Below are 22,422 nucleotides of genomic sequence, written 5' to 3'. Positions count from 1 at the left end.
TAAGGACACCTGCTCTTTCCATGACATAGACGGACCAGGTGAATCCAGCTGAAAGCTATGATCCCTTAATGATGTTACTTGTTAAATCCACTTCAAACAGTGTAGATGAAGGGGAGGAGACATGTTAAAGAATGATTTTTAAGCCTTGAGACAATTGAGACATGGATTGTGTGTGTATGTGTGCCATTCAGAGGGTGAATGGGGAAGACAAAAGATTTAAGTGCCTTTGAACAGGGTATGGTGGTAGGTGCCAGGCGCACCGGTTTGTGTCAAGAACTGCAACACTGCTGGGTTTTTCGGTTTCCCGTTTTTCAAGAATGGTCTGTCACCCGAAGGACATCCAGCCAACTTGACACAACTGTGGGAAGTATTAGAGTCAACATGGACCAGCATCCCTGTGGAACGCTTTCAACACCTTATAGAGTCCATGCCCTGACGAATTGAGGCTGTTCTGAGGGCAAAAGGAAGACATTATGAAGGTGTTCTTAATGTTTTGTACACTCAGTGTATCTACTCATAATTACATAAGAATAAAGGGGAATGGCAGTTTACTGGAAAACAGTAAGTGTTAAATAGATCATTTGTTTCCGGTACGCCTGACGCAATTCACCATGCTGAGGGAAGGGAGGAGAGGCTTGAGTGAGTCCCCCCCCCCCCCTCACACTTAACTAAAGAACATCAATATGAGATGTTCCAGGAACTGCTGCACACAGCAAGAGAGGGAAAGAGAGAGCTGTCTATTTCATTCCATGCCTATTAGCCACTGTAATGAGTCATGTAAAAGGCAGTAACAGCATCTAATGTATGACTTATTTATGAAGCCAATCCTGATATCAAGCAGCACAGCACCCCTTCCCCATCAGATTATTCACAATCACATCGATCCTATCGCTGCCACCTTCCCTGCCACAGGTCTGCACCCCACCATGAATAACCACTTAATGGTACAAATCTTTCTGTGTGTGTGTGTGTGTGTGTGGTGTGTGTGTGTGTGTGTGTGGTGTGTGTGTGGTGTGTGTGTGTGTGTGTGGTGGTGTGTGTGTGTGTGGTGTGTGGCTGTGTGTGTGTGTGTGTGTGTGTTTTACAGTTGAGCCCTAAGAAGATGAAGCTCCATGGACTTTTAGGATAAAAATTCATAAAATATATTTTCAGTGATTTCTCTTTGATGACCAGCTCATGTTGGCCTACTCTGAGAAAAGCATGTTTGTAAACATGACAATATCTGACCATATCTATTGTGATATTGGTGTATGTTTTTTGATGTAAGAAACAATTACTGCAATTTCACCAGCTCTAAAATCGAAGATCAACTAACATTAAAAATTCACACCACTCAACAGAATTGTGAATAAAATATAGTATGTGTTACAGTGTGAACAGTGGCAGGAACATCATCTGATCTCCAATCAGCATTCCCAAGGTTTAGGGTGCTTATGTTCCCACATCTTGTTCGCCTCGGGCTTTGTTTGTTTTTCATGTAGTGGACACAATATAAAACAATGCAGGGGGTGAGATTGTAATTGCTCAGCCTAGGCAGATGAATATGGTACACAGAGGAACACAAGAGTGGCTGTCCTCATGGTAGAACAGACCCATATCTAGCTAGCCTCGCTCTCTTTCTCTCTCAAGGAGAAAGGGACCACTCTGTATGTATCTTTAGAATCAATATACACTGAACAAAAATAGAAACGCAACATGTAGTGTTGGTTCCATGTTTCATGAGCTGAAATAAAAGATCCCCAAACTGTTCCATACTCATAAAAAGCTTATTTCCCTGTAAGCAAGCATTTCTCCTTTGCCAAGATAATCCATCCACCTGACAGGTGTGGCATATCAAGAAGTTGATTAAACAGAATGATAATTACACAGGTGGACCTTGTGCTGGGGACAATAAAAGGCCACCCTAAAAATGTTATGTGCAGTTTTTTCACACAACACAATGCCACAGATGTCTCAAGTTTTGAGTGTGCATACATTTGGCATGTTGACTGCCGGAATGTCCACCAGAGTTGTTGCCAGAGAATTTAATGTTAATTTCTCTACCATAAGCCGCATCCAATATCGTTTTAGAGAATTTGGCAGTGCGTCCAATCAGCTTCACTACCACAGACCACGTGTAACCATGACAGCCCAGGACCTCCACATCCGGGTTCTTCACCTGTGGGATTGTCTGAGACCAGACACCCTGGATAGCTGATGTATTTATGTCTGTAATAAAGCCCTTTTGTGGGGAAAAACTCATTCTGATTGGCTGGGCCTGTTTCCCAAGTTGGTGACCCTGGCTCCTAAGTGGGTGGGCCTATGCTCTCCCAGGCCCACACACACACACACACACACACACACACACACACACACACACACACACACACACACACACACACACACACACACACACACACACACACACACACACATGCACACTTTTGATTAATCTGATCCTATCACCTGACCTCTATTTTAGCTGAAACCCAGTTTTTGTCAAGCAGGCTATTTAGGCTAAAAGGCTATTTTGCCTTTTAAATAGGAGTTATACATATACCTTTATTATTTGTTTCATGATCAGTGTAATCTGAGTCTCACATATGATTCACTTTAAGCATTTCGGTCCTGTGTGGCTCAGTTGGTAGAGCATGGTGTTTGCAACGCCAGGGTTGTGGGTTCGATTCCCACGGAGGATGAGTATGGAGAAAAAATGTAGGAAATGTATGCATTCACTACTGTAAGTTGCTCTGGATATGAACGTCTGCTAAATGACTAAAATGTAAATGTATTTCATGTGATGCATTATGAGATATCTTTAGTTGAGCAATAGGCTATAATTCATGAATTTAGCGATGGGTGCACCATATAAATAGAATGAATTAGACAACTGATTGTAATTGCCACTAATCAAGTCTCATGGTCAATAAAATAATTACAAAAGCTATATTGATGTTCATTCGAAATGTCCTACTCAGAGACGCCACCTTAGAATTTAGACCAGGGATGAGTAACTTTGATGGGGGTGGGGGCCACAAAAAAATCTTAACTCATCATGAGGGGTAGCAGTGGCTCGCATCCGTACATACCCTAGCCCTAAGAGAAACCTGTGAGTAAAACATGTTAGCGGCCCACCTCTTGACAGTGGAGAGAACTTTTTTTAGTTTTAAAGTTAATTTCATGCAATTCTACACATTTTGACTTGTGTTGGAGAGAAGATTTAGTAATTTTATTACTGAGAGAAGATTTTGTAGTTTATAACCAATTTCAAATAATTACACATTTTTCATGGGGCAGAGACAAACATTTTGGGGCTACAAAAAGGGCCCATTCCTGATTTAGATAAAAGTATGTCTTTAAACCAGTCTGGGGGGGGGGGGCGTCGACAAAACGGAACAGTCCACTTTCTTAAAAAGGGGCATTCCAAAAAACAAATCAACTGATTTTGGCATTAAAAAAAAAGAAGTATATTCTTGTGAAGGCTTAAATGATTTTACATGTAGACTACATTTTTATATCAGTCATGACATGATGAAGAAGGAAAACATTTTTAACCAACAAGTGTCCACCCTTATGAGGCCGTTCTATTTTTAGTATCAGCTGTTGCAATATAAAGATTTGCTACATAGCGGATTGCATCGCGGTAATGTGAGGCACATTCCGGTCACAAAGGTAAAATGATGGCAATGATTTGAGGTAACGGACAGAGAGAGGGATGAGGAATATTTGTGTTTGAAGTGGTTGCTGGAGCGTTCTTTCACGGCAACGGATATCATAATATTGGTAAGTTATTGCTGAAATTGTCGTCGTTCGTTTTAGGCTGCCACTTCATCGCAGCTACTTAAACATTCTTGGTAAATCTTATCAAGTCTTGTACTGTGCTTTGGAAAATATTTATCTAATTTGACTTGGGTTTTTGCAATTTAACTGTGGATTTAATTTCTTACAACATTGTAACATTGTGTGGCCTCTGATTCAAGAAATGGACGCCAATATTCCATTTGCGGAAATTGCTTGATGCAGCAAACTTCTCTAAAAGATTTGACATTCAAGAAGCAACAAAAATCCTCTATCCAAGGGCGATAACTCTCTACAGCTGTTCCTATACATCACTGATTTAGTTCAACATGAGAATAATCTTGTCAAATTTTGTCAGGGAGGAAGTAAACCGTAGCCTAGTAGTGTTTAATCTACTTTCCATTAGAATTGTCATAATTTGCAGGGGATGAAATGAAACATCACAAGAACAAACTCAATTGATACAGTTAGCTACTTTGTTACAATGTTTATACTTCACACTAGCCTTTTCAACTAGTCATGTATGAATAGATCCATTATAATCATTACAGAATTTCTATTGAAGGATTCTTCAGGCACCACATCATAGGATGAGGTCACCCATCATTATGCAGCCTTCAATATATTAGTCTCTTTTAGAATCCAATTGAGTGGAAGGACTTATACTCTCGTCTCTAACATGTAGGCTCAACATTTCCAAGCAGTCCCATTACAAGTCAGAATGTTGAATAAACCTAATTTGGACTTACTTTACCTGTGTTCTGATTTTATTTTTTTCCCCTTATGTCAGAGGTGATCTGAAACAAAATATCCACAGGGAAGTGTTATTAGCCTGACTTTAAATTAGCTGGTCAGTGTATTTGTCACCTTGACAGCTGGTGTATTTGAACCAGTGACCTTTTGGTTACTGGCCTAATGCTCTAACTGTTATCTTCTACTATTGTTTACATATTGTGCATCACGTGCAATGCATCAGGAGATTGAAAATGCAAACCGGAAATACAAGCTGACAGAGCCATATACAGACTGGTGCCCCAAGAAGTCAGGTTAATATTACTTTCCTGTGGACATTTTAGCTCCCGTTCTTACCGTCAAAAGGACCAACCGCACGGACAACCGTGCGGTTGGTAAAGTTTTATAATATCATTGTTAAATAAAATCTGGCATGTAGAGACTTGCACCTTTTTTTAGGGCGACTTCTTTCAGACTGAATAGCCATGGCGTAACCATGGTAACAGTCTGATGTATAAGGCAACCTTCAATATAGCTACACATATTCATCTGACTATTACTAGCCTAGTGAAATCACCAGATAATTCTGCAACAAGTGTCATGATGGTGAAGCTTCTTCACTTGTTATTCAATCAAAGAAGTTGACATGCCAATGAAGGTACTGCATTTTTAATTTAAACTTGTTCAAAGCAGCTTGAACTCTTTTGTTTTAGAGAAGCAGGTTTATTGAACCGTGTCAACCAAAGAACTCTCACAAGGTGTTACTGTATGAAATGCAACATAAAGTCCACTGACAGCAGCCTGGTGAGGTAGGCCAACGTTGATTCACTGAATAGGCATCTTAATCTCAAGTCACAACCTACTCTTTACCAAGTTATGTACAGTCAGTCTTTTAGTAGCAACATATGTAATGCATGAGTTCTGATCAGATTAAATGATGAGTTGACAAACGTGGTCTAGAGTATCGAGCACAAAGCTGTCCAGTTCAGAGTACAGAGATGTCCATTATGTGATTGTGTATACTTGCAGTTGATATGAAAGAAGCAGAGTAGTTGCTCAGAGGTGGTAGGATTAGAGTGTGATGCTCCCTACTGCCATTGAGTCATCACAGATGAAGCCCCATAATCTACTGATCTCATTTGTATGCAGAATCTTGTGACCTCATGTACAGTCAACAGGACTTTAGTTGGCACCCTGGCCATTTAGTAGTGGGGGTGATGACACGCCCTTTACTGGACATCTAGGTAAGTTTTCCTGTCTGTAGGGCATCAGTCAGCACTCCCTTAGTCATTGTTCAGCCGTCAGCACCTAGATAAGAATCCTAGATGAGTGAGACAGATCTGAGCTGGACTTGAGTGGTAAGAAATGGTATGAATTGGGTGATCAGCGGTACTTAAAATAAAATGTTATGTGACATGTGCGGAGTACAACAGTTGTAGACCTTACTGTGAAATGCCTACTTTCAAGCCCTTAACCAACAATGCAGTTCAAGAAAAAGAAAATATTGACTAAATAAATGAAAGTAAAAAAAATATACAGTACCAGTCAAAAGTTTGGACACACCTATTCAAGTTTTATTTTTTACTATTTTCTACATTGTAGAATAATAGTGAAGACATCAAAACTATGGAATCATGTAGGAAACAAAGTGTTAAACAAATGTAGCCACCCTTTACAATGACAGCTTTGCACAAGCTTGGCATTCTCTCAACCAGCTTCACCAGGAATGCTTTTTCAAGTCTTGAAGGAGTGCCCAAATGCTGAGCACTTCTTGGCTGCTTTTCCTTCACTCTGCGGTCCAACTCATCCCAAACCATCTCAATTGGGTTGGGTGATTGTGGAGGCCAGGTCATCTGATGCAGCACTCTATCACTCTCCTTGGTCAAATAGCCCTTACACAACCTGGAGGTGTGTTGGGTCATTGTCCTTTTGAAAAACAAATGATAGTCCCATTAAGCGCAAACCAGATGGCATGGTGTACCGCTGCAGAATGCTGTGGTAGCCATGCTGGTTAAGGGTGCCTTGACTTCTAAATAAAGCACCCCCCCAACCATCACACCACCTCCTCCATGCTTCACAGTAGGAACCACACATGCGGAGATCATCCGTTCACCTATTCTGCGTCTCACAAAGACACCACGGTTGGAACCAAAAATCTAAAATTTGGATGGCCGAAGGACAGATTTCCGCCAGGTCTAATGTCTCACTCGTGTTTCTTGGCCCAAGCAAGTTTCTTCTTAATATTGGTGTCCTTTTAGTAGTGGTTTATTTGCAGCAATTTGACCATGAAGGCCTGATTCACAGTCTCCTCTGAACTGTTGATGTGTCTTACTTCAACTCTGTGAATCATTTATTTGGGCTGCAATTTCTGAGGCTGGTAACTCTAATGAACTTTTACCAAATAAGGCTATCTTCTGTATACTTACCCTACCTTGTCACAACACAACTGATTGGCTCACATGCATTTTGAGATAATAAACCGTGAGGAGCAGCAGTGTAAAAACAAAGGGGGAGGGGGTGTCAATGCAATAGTGTGGGTGGCCGTTTTGATTAATTGTTCAGCGGTCTTATGGCTTGGGTGTAGAAGCTGTTAAGAAGCCTTTTGGACCTAGACTTGGCACTCCGCTTGCCGTGCAGAAGCAGCCAGAATGGTCTATGACTTGGGTGACTGGGCCTATGACGTGACAGTTTTTTGGGCCTTCATCTGACTGATGAAGTGGTACAGTATGTTTTAGGATGTGCAGGTTGTTCCCTCAAGCTAGCTGTTCCCTTGTGAGGGAGGCAGGGAGCTCCTACAGTATATCCTTCTCCAGGGGTCTGACTGGGCCTCTTGAGGAAGGAAATGTCTTTCCTTCCCTCTATTGTTTCGAGCAGGAAGGTGGCAGGGCTGCCGTCACCAGCTGACAGCTGTTTCCTGCGGCCCACTGCCATGTTCTCTACCCACTGCCTGGGCTGAGCCAAGGCTGTGTTCTCTGAATGCATGCACAGTCTGTCCTCTACCCTTATCCTGTCCTCCTATGCAGCTTGAGGTCAGGCATGTTCAAAGACATTCAAGCATATTCCCTCACGCTATCCTGCTGTTGGAGAAAGTTCTAACACTTTTAATGGTTGGGGATGACCACCACACTCTGCTGTTTTCTCAAGCTAGTTGTCCTCAGTTGGCTTTTCCTTGTTTATCAACCACTCTCTTAGTGGCTTGACATGTCTTGTGAAAGCTGTTGCCTTTTACCAGTACAGCATTTGGTTCACGAAATAATTTGCTGTAATGTGTCCATGTTTTTGAAGGACCAGGTTCTTACTAAATCGCAGTAGAAAAACATTTTAAATACAGTGTGAGATGGAAAACGTCAGGCAACAGAGTATTAAACCAATCTATTCAGTGAATCTGGAGTAGTTTTTGTGGAAGCTGGTGAAATTGCACCACCACAGTTGCTTTAGAGGCTACTCTTTCAGAGAAGTCAGACTTTTTATTCCCCCCCCCCCCCCGAAAGCCATAATTACAAAGCACAGTAATCAATATGTCTAGACTGTATTTCCCCTGCTCATAATGGTGCTGGGAGAGTGGTTGGTGGCTCCATGCTATTCTGGCAGTCTCATAAGGAGAAAACAGAATAGCCTACATAATGGGAGGGAGAGCCTCGCCGTTACACCACTGACTGGCTGGCTATGCAAGGCACTTCCTCATACAGACAGCCAATCAGTGACCAGGGGGTTTTCTCCAGCTCAGTCATATACAGTAAACTCATTTATATCTAAAAGGCTCTGCTGCTCAAGGTGTTTGGTTTATTACACACGTTGTATACATCTATTTCCTATTCTTTACTACAGCACTTTCGGCAAGCCCTTCTAGCTGAGATTGACTGACTGAGGTGTCGATAGCTAGCTGATGTTCTCTCTCTGAGGGGCTGGTGTGTGTGATGCATTGTTCTGTGTACTCTGGTCTCCCTGGCTATGAATTAGCAGCAGCAGTCTCATACTCCTCATATCTCCCTCCCTCCTCTCCTGCTGTGTTCCAGGTATAGCCAGCCGCCCGTCGCCATGGCAACCAGCAGCGCGGTGCCTAGCGACAACCTCCTCACGTACAAGCTGGTGGTGGTGGGGGATGGTGGAGTGGGGAAGAGCGCTCTCACCATCCAGTTCTTCCAGAAGATCTTTGTGTCTGACTATGACCCCACCATCGAGGACTCTTACCTGAAACACACGGAGATAGATGGACAGTGGGCCATCCTGGACGGTAGGGAGACCTTTTCTCACTGTCTCTGGGTTAGGAAGGGCTGGTGTCCTTTATCAATTATGTTTAGAGTTTTAATGAAACATACTGTTGTGGTACAGTATTCCCATGTAGTTTCACAGATTTAGACCTAAACAATATGTGCATTTTTTTTGCAATTAATAGCTTGTAGCGTTTCCAATCATTCATATGAAAACAAGCAAGAAGATGATTCCCAGTAGCATCTGTAAAACCTTTAACACTGGTACCTGTATGTGTGTAATTGCACAGTGCTGGATACGGCAGGCCAAGAGGAGTTCAGTGCTATGAGGGAGCAGTACATGAGGACGGGGGACGGCTTCCTCATCGTGTTCTCTGTGACAGACAAGGCCAGCTTTGAACATGTGGACCGCTTCCACCAGCTCATCCTTAGGGTCAAAGACAGGTGAGGCCCAGCTCTTGATAATGATGCGTGCCTTATGGGCCAGACACCTACACGAGACTGCTGCTACTGTAACGAATGCCTCCGACTGGGTTCTCTGCCGCAATCTTTTGTGTGTTCCCTCTAACACTCACTGTTCAAGGGTTCATCTACACATGCTTTTCTTTTTTGTATCTCTTGTTCACGACAAAGGGAAACAAGTCCTTCCCCATTCAATGTTTCCATTCCAGTCAGGTTGTGTAGTGGTGTAACTGTACACATGTAATGTTGAATGAGATGCATCTGTTCTTCAGTCCTTCTCCTTCTGCTCTCCTTCAGGGAGGCCTTTCCCATGGTGCTGGTGGCCAATAAGGTGGACTTGGTTCACCTCCGCAAAATCACCAGCGACCAGGGGCAGGAAATGGCTGCCAAACACAATGTGAGTACAGTGTTAGCTCAGACAAGGAGTGGGGCAGCTTGATCTCTGAATCCTTTGTTTTTAATATCTTGTTTGATGCCGTACAGTGTCCAAATTGATTAATGTACTTTTGATAAAGTTTGAATGGATAATTTTTGGTCAGTCTTTCATGGTCAGGAAAAAGTCACGGCCGTAGTTGAACCTGTAGAAGTCCTTTCCCCACTGCTGTTGTCAGTGACTGGGGCTGTTCTATGGGCTGTGTGTTCTGGGCTGCTGTCCCTGGGAGAGAGGTTTTTGGGTGCAGGCAGGGACGCTGACTCGGCGTTAGCTACAGGGTGCGATATAGGCCTCTGGGATTGACTGTGCACAGAGGCTCTGTGGTGGGGAGGAAATCACAAATATAGCCAAGTTGGCATTTACTGTTTTAGAACACGCTATTTCAGAGGACACCACCGAGTGTATGAAATTGTGTTTGCAGATCTAAGCTTACATTTTGTTTACTTGCAAAATTCGCATCTCTTGTTATGAGCCGGAAAAGCATCATTAGTATTTGTGTATACCTTGTAGCACTAGCAAAGTCGGACACTAGTCTATTTTTTTTGCTTGTGTACTATGTCATTTTCCTGACAATGTTTGACCAATGTGTTTTTGTTTGTTTTTTTCACAGATCACATACATTGAGACAAGTGCCAAGGATCCCCCTATGAATGTGGACAAGGCGTTCCATGAACTAGTCAGGGTTATAAGGTCGGCCAAACTACTAGACTTGAAGGCTATGTTTTAAGAATTGTATAGGCTTGATCATAATATTTGATTCAATTCATGCTTGAATAATAGAGAACCACCATTTTGGTTTCCCTTTGCAAACATACTGTATATGCAAAAGTCTTAAAGGGTTGGGGGAAAACTGTAGCTATGTCCTGAATGAACAGACGTGTAATTTCAGAGGAATCCAGTATGTGTTGATGTTCGGTGTGGTCATATCCTGCTGGAGGGCCCACTCATCTGTTTGTCAGGCATTTAGAGTTTCACATAAAGACTTTGAGGCCCTCTAGCCAAGCTACCCAAGCAGCAAGACTATCTGATTTTTAACCCTCGCGCTCCCTTCTCTTGTCTACTCCCTCCTTTACATACCCTCCTTTCCTATTAATTTTCTTTTTTTTTCTACACCCTCTTTCTCCCCCATCCCTTCTCTCTATTTTGCTCTGTCTTTCTCTCTCTTCCTCCTGTGCAGGCAGCAGATCCCAGAGAGGAGCCTGAAGAAGAAGAAGAAGATGAAGTGGCGAGGAGAAAGATCTACGGGTTCTCACAAAGTCCACTGTGTCATTTTGTGATGCTGTCGCCCCTCGCCGCTGCTAGCAATGATGTAAGAGAGAACTACAGACTGGCAGTAACCAACAACTGGAGGGGGAATTGGGGGAGATAAGGAACTGACTGTTGACTGTTATGGTGTCAAAGAAAACCCTTCACTCCAAGGCATGCCCAAGTGGGGTCTTATAGGGGCATCACTGCCTGCCCGCTTCCCCTGATTGGTCAGAAAAAAGCACTCCAGGAAGAGCTCCTTGTGAACTGACTGATTTACAGACAGCGCAGTGATGATGCTCTCCATGGAGGTGGTCTTCATGGTATTCTCCTGGGTGGGGAGATGTGATGTTAGATGTTGTTAGGGACCTATGATCTGAGTGTTTGTAAGTTCTCCATGGTGTTGAATGTTAAATTCTGAAACGATAAAGAAGTATATTCTATCTGCACTAGCCACAGGCATAGGAGGATTTGGCTTTGGGGTCCTGAAGAGAAGTGGATGTGGCTGTTAGTACTTTTTATTTACATTTTTCTGGTGGGGAATCTGGCTTGTAGGTTGAGGGGATCAGTTACTCCAAGCAACAAGATGTTAGATTTCTCTTGTCTAATAGGGAGTATTTAATACCTATGAAATGGCTTGTACTGTTAAAGCACTAAACAAAAAAAACTTGGGGGCTTGTTCATCTGGGGTGTATTCATTACGCCAATTGTGTTGCAAACTCCAAATGGAAAACTTTTGCACGAACACTAGACTTTCTATTGGACAAATTCAGGTAGGTCCCTCCCTGTTTTGTTCCGTTTGTTCAGTTTGCTTCTGTTTTGGTTCTTAAATGATTTCCATTGAAACATTTAATGAATACACCACTGGTTAGAAATTTGCCCTTGAATGAAGGAAGTACCTTTGCACTTTGAATAGATTTTGACTTTCATATCTGCATGTGTTGAAAAATTGCAAATGATGAAAGGGAAGACATAATAGAAATTGACTGAATGTGGAAAAACTGAGCTTATCATAATTATGTCAATACCATGTAGCCCATTTGCTTGTCTCATGTCGGTTGGACAGAACAGTTTATACCAGTGGAGGCTGCTGAGGGGAGGACGGCTCATTATAATGGCTGGAACGGTGCAAATGGAATGGCATCAAACGCATGGAAACCATGTATTTAATACTATGCCATTCCAGCCATTACCACATGCCTGTTCTCCCCAATTAAGGTGCCACCAACCTCCTGTGTTCTATGCTCTCAGCCCTGGGTTGTGTTCAGTAGGGCACACTGTAGAAAAACAGTTTGCAATGGACAACAAAAATTGACATTTCTTATTGGAGTCCAATTAATCAATCCACGTTTCAGTCCATTTTCATCTGTTTCGTGCCTACTGAACATAATCCTGGAGTGACCCTGCTGTACTTCACCCTGAGGTACAGTAAAAGTTCTACCTCCCAGGGTATGAAGCAACAGACATGGTCGTTGGCAGTATTTTACAAAAAAAAAAGATATGTCTGACGAAATCAATGATATCGTATCAAGTATGTTTGATACTTTTTTTTATTATTGATCTGAGTTTCTTGTAAGTGTTTTTTAAAATAATTAATAATTTATTACTGTACCTGTTACCTCAACATGATGTATTATAACTGGCTCTGTCTGACTGAGCTAGAGGAAGATGAGGCACAAAACAATGGCCACCGCCTTTCTATCTAGCTTCCTTCAGGGTTTCAATAAAGAAATACAGTATTGTGAATTAAATGATACTGTCTCTGACTGTGTGTCTGTATGTGTTCTTGGCTTACTTAACCTCGGGAACCTGGAAACAAACAAATCTGTTACAAGAGACTGTGGTTGCACCAAATTTGCCCTGGCCAAACGTAGTGTACTGTATGGGGAATTGGGTGCCGTTTGGGACTTTATGCACGCTGTCTTTACATGTATGTTCTGTGTAGTGATGACCACAACTAATATCATCCGTCAGAAACCGTTGACTGTTAGGCGCTAAGTGTCCTGCTGTTTGTTGAAGTAGACTTTTATAATGATTTGTAAAATATGTATTATGATGTGCGTAAGGCAGGTAGCCTAGTGGTTAGAGTGTTGGGCCAGTAACCGAAAGGTTGCTGGATCGAATCCCCGAGCTGACAAGGTAAAAATCTGTCATTCTGCCCCTGAGCAAGGCAGTTAACACACCTTTCCCTAGGCACTGACGACGTGGATGTCGATTTATGGCAGCACCTCTGATTCAGAGGGGTTGGGTTAAATGCGGAAGACACAACTTCAGTTGAAGGCATTCAGTTGTACAACTGACTTGATATCCCCCCTTTCCATAATATCAGCCTTCAGAGGTGCCTGTTCAGCAGGAGCCCCTGGTATTAATCATATTGCTGGGTCAGTAGAATGCTGCATTTCAAAATATTGATCTCTACCCACCATGGAATAGATACAGCCTCTAGAGCTAAAACGGATACGATTGGTTGAAAATGAATGTCCTTGTCGTCAGACTCCAATGAATAGATTTTGAGTCACTTTTCTTTTAAAAACTCTCACACTGCAAAGAGATCCCTGACTTTCTGGGTGATAGAACTTGATATGCAAAGGAATTCAAATTTCATTGTGCATATGCTGTGCTGCTCAGTTTTTGGATGCACCCTGGAGAGTTGTGTTAAGAACTTCTCACTCGGATAAGATATGCCTGCATCTTGTACGGTTATTTTTATTTTGGAACGTGCAGAATCTTCATAGAATTATATTGTGTAGAACAGACATGCTACTCTGTGATATACATTAGGGGATAATGTAACTATAATGCATATGACATATCTGTAAAGTCTAGAATGTTGCTCCATCCTGAATGAGCCTCAGCTTTCTTTTACTTCTGCTAGTCAGTGCTTTTATTGTTCGCAGCAAACATACTTCTCATCGGCCTGTAGCCTGAGGTTCCGTCCCAAATGGCATCCTATACTGTACCAATGGAGGCTGCTGAGGGGAGGACGGCGCATAATAATGGCTGGAACAGAGTAAATGAAATGGCAACAAACACATGGAAACCATGTGTTTGATACCATTCCACTAATTCAGATCCAAAACTATTGTTACCCTTGACAAAGATTAGCAAAAAAGACCATAAAATAAATAATGCAAATGCTGAGCTTTATTTTTTTTATACACTGCTCAAAAAAATAAAGGGAACACTAAAATAACACATCGTAGATATGAATGAAATTATCTTATTAAATACTTTTTTCTTTACATAGTTGAATGTGGTGACAACAAAATCACACAAAAATAATAAATGGAAATCCAATTTATCAACCCAAGGAGGTCTGGATTTGGAGTCACACTCAAAATTAAAGTGGAAAACCACACTACAGGCTGATCCAACTTTGATGTAATGTCCTTAAAACAAGTCAAAATGAGGCTCAGTAGTGTGTGTGGCCTCCACGTGTCTGTATGACCTCCCTACAACGCCTGGGCATGCTTCTGATGAGGTGGTGGATGGTCTCCTGAGGGATCTCCTCCCAGACCTGGACTAAAGCATCCGACAACTCCTGGACATTCTGTGGTGCAATGTGGCGTTGGTGGATGGAGCGAGACATGATGTCCCAGATGTGCTCAATTGGATTCAGGTCTGGGGAACGGGCGGGCCAGTCCATAGCATCAATGCCTTCCTCTTGCAGGAACTGCTGACACACTCCAGCCACATGAGGTCTAGCATTGTCTTGCATTAGGAGGAACCCAGGGCCAACCGCACCAGCATATGGTCTCACAAGGGGTCTGAGGATCTCATCTCGCTACCTAATGGCAGTCAGACTACCTCTGGCGAGCACATGGAGGGCTGTGCGGCCCCCCAAAGAAATGCCACCCCACACCATGACTGACCCACCGCCAAACCGGTCACGCTGGAGGATGTTTCAGGCAGCAGAACGTTCTCCACGGCGACTCCAGACTCTGTCACGTCTGTCACATGTGCTCAGTGTGAACCTGCTTTCATCTGTGAAGAGCACAGGGCGCCAGTGGTGAATTTGCCAATCTTGGTGTTCTCTGGCAAATGCCAAACGTCCTGCACGGTGTTGGGCTGTAAGCACAACCCCCACCTGTGGACGTCGGGCCCTCATACCACCCTCATGGAGTCTGTTTCTGACCGTTTGAGCAGACACATGCACATTTGTGGCCTGCTGGAGGTCATTTTGCAGGGCTCTGGCAGTGCTCCTCCTGCTCCTCTTTGCACAAAGGCGGAGGTAGCGGTCCTGCTGCTGGATTGTTGCCCTCCTACGGCCTCCTCCACGTCTCCTGATGTACTGGCCTGTCTCCTGGTAGCGCCTCCATGCTCTGGACACTACGCTGACAGACACAGCAAACCTTCTTGCCACAGCTCGCATTGATGTGCCATCCTGGATGAGCTGCACTACCTGAGCCACTTGTGTGGGTTGTAGACTCCGTCTCATGCTACCACTAGAGTGAAAGCACCGCCAGCATTCAAAAGTGACCAAAACATCAGCCAGGAAGCATAGGAACTGAGAAGTGGTCTGTGGTCACCACCTGCAGAACCACTCCTTTATTGGGGGTGTCTTGCTAATTGCCTATAATTTCCACCTGTTGTCTATTCCATTTGCACAACAGCATGTGAAATTTATTGTCAATCAGTGTTGCTTCCTAAGTGGATAGTTTGATTTCACAGAAGTGTGATTGACTTGGAGTTACATTGTGTTGTTTAAGTGTTCCCTTTATTTTTTTAGCAGTGTATATATATATATATATATATCTCCACACTAATTCAATTGCTCAGAGAAATAGATTTTGTTTAACAATTAATACTAAAGAATTCTAACAGGTACCCGTTTTCAATACTCCGCAAGACTCCCTTTGCGAGGATAATGGCACTGTGCCTTTTTCTGAAATGTTTTATGAGATTGGAGAACACATTGGGGTGATCTTAGACCATTCCTCCATACAGAATCTTAAGATCCTTGATATCCTTTGTGTGCACTTATGGACTACCACAGGTTTTCAATGGGGTTCAAGTCATTGGCACTTGGATTGGAACCTTTGCTATGGTCAGATGACATGTAAATAGAGCTCTTTGGCCATGCAAACAAGTGGTGGGTTTGGTGTCAAAAGAAAGGTGTATATGATGAAAAGAACACAAAACCTACTATAAAATATGGTGGTGGATATTTCATGTTATGGGGCTATAGGTCAACCAAAAACCTGCTTGTCTCTGCCAGGAGGCTGAAACTTGACAAAAAAGTAGATCTTCCAGCAAGACAATAACCCATCAAAATCCAGAAAAAAATGGTTAATTGACCAATGCCTTGAACCCCCTATGGGCCCTGGTAAAACGTAGTGCACTATGTAGGGAATACAGTGCCATTTGAGATGCAGACAGGGTCTAAATTACATTCAGCATGTCACACTTCACGCCTCTCTATGTGTCATCTTTCCTTTTCACAGACAATGAATAAATCATGTGCTGATGAAAGCAGCTACTGCTGGGTGAGGAGTTCCTCTGATATTGAGGACTTTGAAGATTAGATTTCAGAGGGGCTCTGAGGAAAGATGTCAAACACCAGACATAAAAAACATACAAAACTTCTCCAAGTCAACTGATGTTTTTTGGATTATGATAAGGAAAGAAGCAGTAAAGCCATTTTGGGCATTTCTGTAAAAACATGCATGGAGAAATCAAATGTAGGGCTAAAATGTAATTGCTCATGTTGTCCCAGCCAGGGACCATGACCTGACCCAGAAATATTATTGGTTAACTTGAACTATGACTATATTGTTGCAAACTTGCATGAATTTCAATGACTGAAGGACTTGCTGGACTTGCTGTAGTACACGGGTTTAAGTTGTGTATTTACCTCATTAGGCCAAGTGATGGCGCCATTGTGTTGTCTCAAGGGGTGTTGCCATCAACCTTGTGTAAAGCATTCACATCCCATGGTATCACCACAGGTTTAGAAAGGTAAGTGTCTTTGGTGTCATCATGCCTGTGTCCATCTCTGACCATGGTGTACTTGTATCCAAGTGTGTCTCTGGTGCAAAACGCAAGAAGTCAAACTTAATAGACAAGAACGGTTTCTGCTTTGTTGAACTAGCAAAGAACGTTGTGACCAAGCAAGCGTAGCATTTTAACTATGCTACACTCTCCAGATGCCAGCACTTCATCCGTTACATTGTAATCAGTTGTGCTCCAGAATAATTCACCTATTCATTTAATTATTAATTTGCTAAATTATTGCACAACACAAAATGTTCCCGGTCAAGAGAGTGTGCCGCAAACCAACAACCAACAACTGTCAACACATGTCAACAGCTGTGCTGCTGTTTGTTATCATTATATTTTATTTCAATCTATGCAGAGCAGCCTGCTCTCAACTCATACAGAAGAGAGAGTACATTGTGGGCTCACTGGAAAACTCAAATTAATGAGTCATTGTGGTTAGGGGTACCGATGATGGTTCGTTTAAGCAATAAGGCACGAGGGGGTGTGGTAAATGGCCAATATACCACGGCTAAGGGCTGTTCGTTAACACGACGCAATGCGGAGTGCTTGGATATGGTCTGATATACCAGGGCTTTTAGCCAATCAGCATTCAGGGCATGAACCACCCAGTCTATTATTGAAAATAATTTCATGAGATTGGAGAACACATTGGGAGGGATCTTGACCCTTCCTCCATACAGAATCTTTCCAGATCCTGTGCTTATGGACTACCTTCTTCAATTCAAACCACAAGTTTTCAATGGGGTTCAAGTCCGAAGTCCGGCGACAAAATTGATATTTTGTGGTCAATTAACCACTTATTTTGGGATTTTGATGTGTGCTTGGGGTTATTGTCTTGCTGGAAGATCTACTTGCGGCCAAGTTTCAGCCTCCAGGCAGAGGCACCCAGGTTTTGGCAAAAATGATGCTGTTGACCTTAACCGTTGACCTATAGCACCATAACATGAAATATACACCACTATATTTTACAGTAGGTTTGGGGTTCATTTCGTCATATGCATCTTTCTTTCGACGCCACATGTTTGCATGGCCAAAGAGCTCTATTTACATGTCATCTGACAATAGCAAAGTTTACAATCCAAGTGCCAATGCCTTGAACCCAATCGAAAACCTGTGGTTTGAGAAGGTAGTCCATAAGTGCAGACAAAGGATATCAAGGATCTGGAAAGATTCTGTATGGAGGGATGGTCTAAGATCACCCCAACGTGTTCTCCAATCTCATAAAACATTTTAGAAAAAGGCACAGCGCCATTATCCTCGCAAGGGGAGTGTTGCGGAGTATTGAAAACAAGGGTACCTGTTTTTAGATAATTTTTTTATTACGTGTTAAACAAAATCTCTCTGAGCAATTTTATCAGTTTATATACACAAAATAATAATAATAATCAAGCTCAGCATTTGTGTTACTTATTTGATTGACTTTTTTGATTATCTTTATCAAGGGTGCCAATAGTTTTGGATCTAACTGTATAAATGCCATTTAGCTTTTATCGTAATCAATTTACAGTCATGTGTGCATACATTTTACATATGGTTTGTCCAGGGAAATGAATCCACTATCCTGATGTTGCAAGTGCCATGCCCTAACAACTGAGCTACAGAGGACCGAATAATTCAGTTGCTTACGTAAGTATACAACTAGAGTCTCATGATTTCTATAGACAAATCTATTAATTCAATTATGTTTTTCAGTTTATACAAATTCATCATGATAAGTACATGTGCTATTCTGTCTGTCTGTGCTCATGTTTCTCCTCTTCATACTCAAGCGTTTTTCAAAGCGTGCACAAATTGATTAACTTCAGGTTATTTTTGCGCACTCATCCAAAGACAGGCAAAACTGTCTGTGTCTGTCTGTCATTTTGTCAAAAATCATTGAAAGCATTTCTCAAGGTCATGTTAACACAACTTAAACATTTCTGTATTTTATCAAATGCAGCATCTCAATTCCTTCTACTCTAACTCTTTGAAGTTCATGAAAAGTACAAGAAACATTTTGTTGAAAACATGTCTTCAGACAATACAAAGTATTCTATCTCCATAGAAACAGTACCTATAGCCCCGTCTATGGTATTTTACGCTAGCCCATGAGGGCCAATCTCTACCCTTAACCTTGTTCTGATCACCTCCAAAACAAAGGTCATGTGGTTTGGTGAGAAAAATGCCCCTCTCCCCACAGGTGTGATTACTACCTCTGAGGGTTTAGAGCTTGTGGTAGTCACCTCATACAACTACTTGGGAGTATGGCTAGATGGCACACTGTCCTAGGCTAAAGTTAAATCTAGACTTGGTTTCCACTATCGTAATCACTCCTCTTTCACCCCAGCTGCCAAACTAACCCTGATTCAGATGACCATCCTACCCATCCTAGAATACGGAGATGTAATTTATAGATCGGCAGGTAAGGGTGCTCTCGAGCGGCTAGATGTTCTTTACCATTCGGCCATCAGATCTGCCACCAATGCTCCTTATAGAACACATCACTGCACTCTATACTCCTCTGTAAACTGGTCATCTCTGTATACCTGTCGCAAGACCCATTGGTTGATGCTTATTTATAAAACCCTATTAGGTCTCACTCCCCCCTATCTGAGATATCTACTGCAGCCCTCATCCTCCACAAACAACACCCGTTAAATTCACAATCTGTTAAAGGTCCCCAAAGCACACACATCCCTGGGTCGCTCATGTTTTCAGTTTGCTGCATCTAGCGATTGGAACGATCTGCAACAAACACTCTAACTGGACAGTTGTTTTCTCAATCTCTTCATTCAAAGACTCAATCATGGACACTCTTACTGACAGTTGTGGCTGCTTTGCATGATGTATTGTTGTCTCTACCTTCTTGCCCTTTGCTGTTGTCTGTGCCCAATTATGTGTGTACCCTGTTTTGTGCTGCTACCATGTTGTGCTGCAACTATGTTGTGTTGCTACCATGTTGTTGTCATGTTGTGTTGCTAACATGCTATGTTGTCATGTGTTGCTGCCATTTTATGTTGTTGTCTTAGGTCTCTCTTTATGTACAGTTGTGGCCAAAAGTTTTGAGAATGACACAAATATTAATTTACACAAAGTCTGCTGCCTAAGTTTGTATGATGGCAATTTGCATATACTCCAGAATGTTATGAAGAGTGATCAGATGAATTGCAATTAATTGCAAAGTCCCTCTTTGCCACGCAAATGAACATTTGCCACGCAAAAACATTTCCACTGCATGTCAGCCCTGCCACAAAAGGACCAGCTGACATCATGTCAATGATTCTCTCATTAACACAGGTGTCAGTGTTGACGAGGACAAGGCTGGAGATAAACTCTGTCATGCTGATTGAGTTTGAATTTCTTTTATTTTATTTTTTATTTCACCTTTATTTAACCAAGTAGGCTAGGTGAGAACAAGTTCTCATTTACAACTGCGAACTGGCCAAGATAAAGCAAAGCAGTGTGACACAGACAACAACACAGAGTTGCACATGGAATAAACAATAAACAAGCTGTAACGACGGTCGTCAGGAATGGACCAAGGCGCAGCGTGCTCATAATTAACTTTAATGAAAACACTTACACAAACAAAACAAAACGATGGACGACGAATACAGACTTGACGGCAAAAGACAGCAATTCAAGTGACAACCTCCCACAAATTACAAACACAAACACACCTTAATATATAGGACTCTCAATCAAAGGCAACTAGACAACACCTGCCTTCAATTGAGAGTCCACACCCCAATTAACTAAACATAGAAACAGACCAACTAGAAAGAACATAGACTAACAGAGCAGTGACCAAAAACCCCGGAATACATAAATCAACTACCCTCTACATAATACACACACCCCGAACCACATAAACCAAATACCCTCTCCCACATCCTGACCAGCCTACACTAACAAAATAACCCTCATACTGGTCAGAACGTGACACAAGCCAATAACACAATGCCCAATATAACAGATTGGAAGCTTCAAAAGGAGGATGGTGCTTGGAATCATTGTTCTACCTCTGTCAACCATGGTTACCTGCAAGGAAACACGTGCCGTCATCATTGCTTTGCACAAAAAGGGCTTCACAGGCAAGGATATTGCTGCCAGTAAGATTGCACCTAAATCAACCATTTATTGGATCATCAAGAACTTCAAGGAGAGCGGTTCAATTGTTGTGAAGAAAGCTTCAGGGTGCCAACGAAAGTCCAGCAAGCGCCAGGACCGTCTCCTAAAGTTGATTCAGCTGCAGGATCGGGGCACCACCAGTACAGAGCTTGCTCAGGAATGGCAGCAGGCAGGTGTGAGTGCATCTGCATGCACAGTGAGGCAAAGATTTTTGGAGGATGGCCTGGTGTCAAGAAGGGCAGCAAAGAATGCCACTTCTCTCCAGGAAAAACATCAGGGACAGACTGATATTCTGCAAAAGGTACAAGGATTGGACTGCTGAGGGCTGGGGTAAAGTCATTTTCTCTGATGAATCCCCTTTCCGATTGTTTGGGGCATCTAGGAAAAAAAGCTTGTCCGGAGAAGACAAAATGAGTGCTACCATCAGTCCTGTGTCATGCCAACAGTAAAGCATCCTGAGATCATTCATGTGTGGGGTTGCTTCTCAGCCAAGGGAGTGGGCTCACTCACAATTTTTCCTAAGAACAGGCATGAATAAAGAATGGTACCAACACATCCTCCGAGAGCAACTTCTCCCAACCATCCAGGAACAGTTTGGTGACAAACAATGCCTTTTCCAGCATGATGGAGCACCTTGCCATAAGGCAAAAGTGATAGCTAAGTGGCTCGGGGAACAAAATATCAATATTTTGGGTCCATGGCCAGGAAACTCCCCAGACCTTAATCCCATTGAGTACTTGTGGTCAATCCTCAAGAGGCGGTTGGACAAACAAATACCCACAAATTCTGACAAACTCCAAGCATTGATTATTGTCACGACTTCCGCCGAAGTTGGTCCCTCTCCTTGTTCGGGCGGTGTTCGGCTGTCGACGTCACCGGCCTTCTAGCCATCGCTGATCCATTTTTCATTTTCCATTGGTTTTGTCTTGTCTTACTTCACACCTGGTTTCAATCCCATCAATTACATGTTGTGTATTTAACCCTCTGTTTCCCCTCATGTCTTTGTTGGTGATTGTTTGTTGTATGTTTTGTGCTAGTCATGTTCTGGTGTGCGATGGGTTTTGTACCCTTTTATATTATTTTTGTATATATTGGTTTTCTGAGTTTTTTAGCATTTATTAAACTGCTCCGCTTATACCAACTTCATTCTCCTGCGCCTGACGTCCCTGCCACCAGCACGCACCCATTACAATTATGCAATAATGGGCTGCCATCAGTCAGGATGTGGCCCAGAAGTTTATTGACAGCATGCCAGGGCGGATTGCAGAGGTCTTGAAAAAGAAGGGTCAGCACTGCAAATATTGACTCTTTGCATCAACTTCATGTAATTGTCAATAAAAGCCTTTGACACTTATGAAATGCTTGTAATTATACTTCAGTATTCCATAGTAACATCTGACAAAAATATCTAAAGACACTGAAGCAGCAAACTTTGTGGAAATTAATATTTGT

General features: G+C 42.5%; 1 protein-coding gene across 1 annotated transcript; it reads left to right on the top strand.

The window, feature by feature from the left end:
* The first annotated feature begins 3,446 nt into the window (after positions 1-3,446).
* On the top strand, positions 3,447-12,626 carry LOC106586304 (ras-related protein M-Ras). Its single transcript, XM_014173450.3, has 6 exons — positions 3,447-3,762; positions 8,526-8,743; positions 9,011-9,164; positions 9,480-9,579; positions 10,226-10,305; positions 10,793-12,626. Exons 2-6 carry the CDS (start codon positions 8,548-8,550, stop codon positions 10,890-10,892), a joined length of 630 nt encoding a protein of 209 aa, XP_014028925.1. The 5' UTR covers positions 3,447-3,762; positions 8,526-8,547; the 3' UTR covers positions 10,893-12,626.
* The last annotated feature ends 9,796 nt before the right edge of the window (positions 12,627-22,422 follow it).

This window comes from Salmo salar, chromosome 25 (genome assembly GCF_965601325.2).
Source record: "Salmo salar chromosome 25, fSalSal1, whole genome shotgun sequence".
Taxonomy (NCBI): Eukaryota; Metazoa; Chordata; class Actinopteri; order Salmoniformes; family Salmonidae; genus Salmo; species Salmo salar.
The sequence above is the reverse complement of the archived record's forward strand: the minus strand, read 5'-3'. Positions and strand labels throughout refer to the sequence as shown.

What these genes read in the sequence shown, in the direction of transcription:
- LOC106586304 (XM_014173450.3), top strand. Translation starts at nt 8,548, where the DNA reads ATGGCAACCAGCAGCGCGGTGCCTAGCGACAACCTCCTCACGTACAAG. An exon ending in ATCCTTAGGGTCAAAGACAG is followed by an intron (nt 9,165 to 9,479) that starts GTGAGGCCCAGC and finishes GCTCTCCTTCAG; the next exon opens with GGAGGCCTTTCCCATGGTGC. An exon ending in AAATGGCTGCCAAACACAAT is followed by an intron (nt 9,580 to 10,225) that starts GTGAGTACAGTG and finishes TTTTTTTCACAG; the next exon opens with ATCACATACATTGAGACAAG.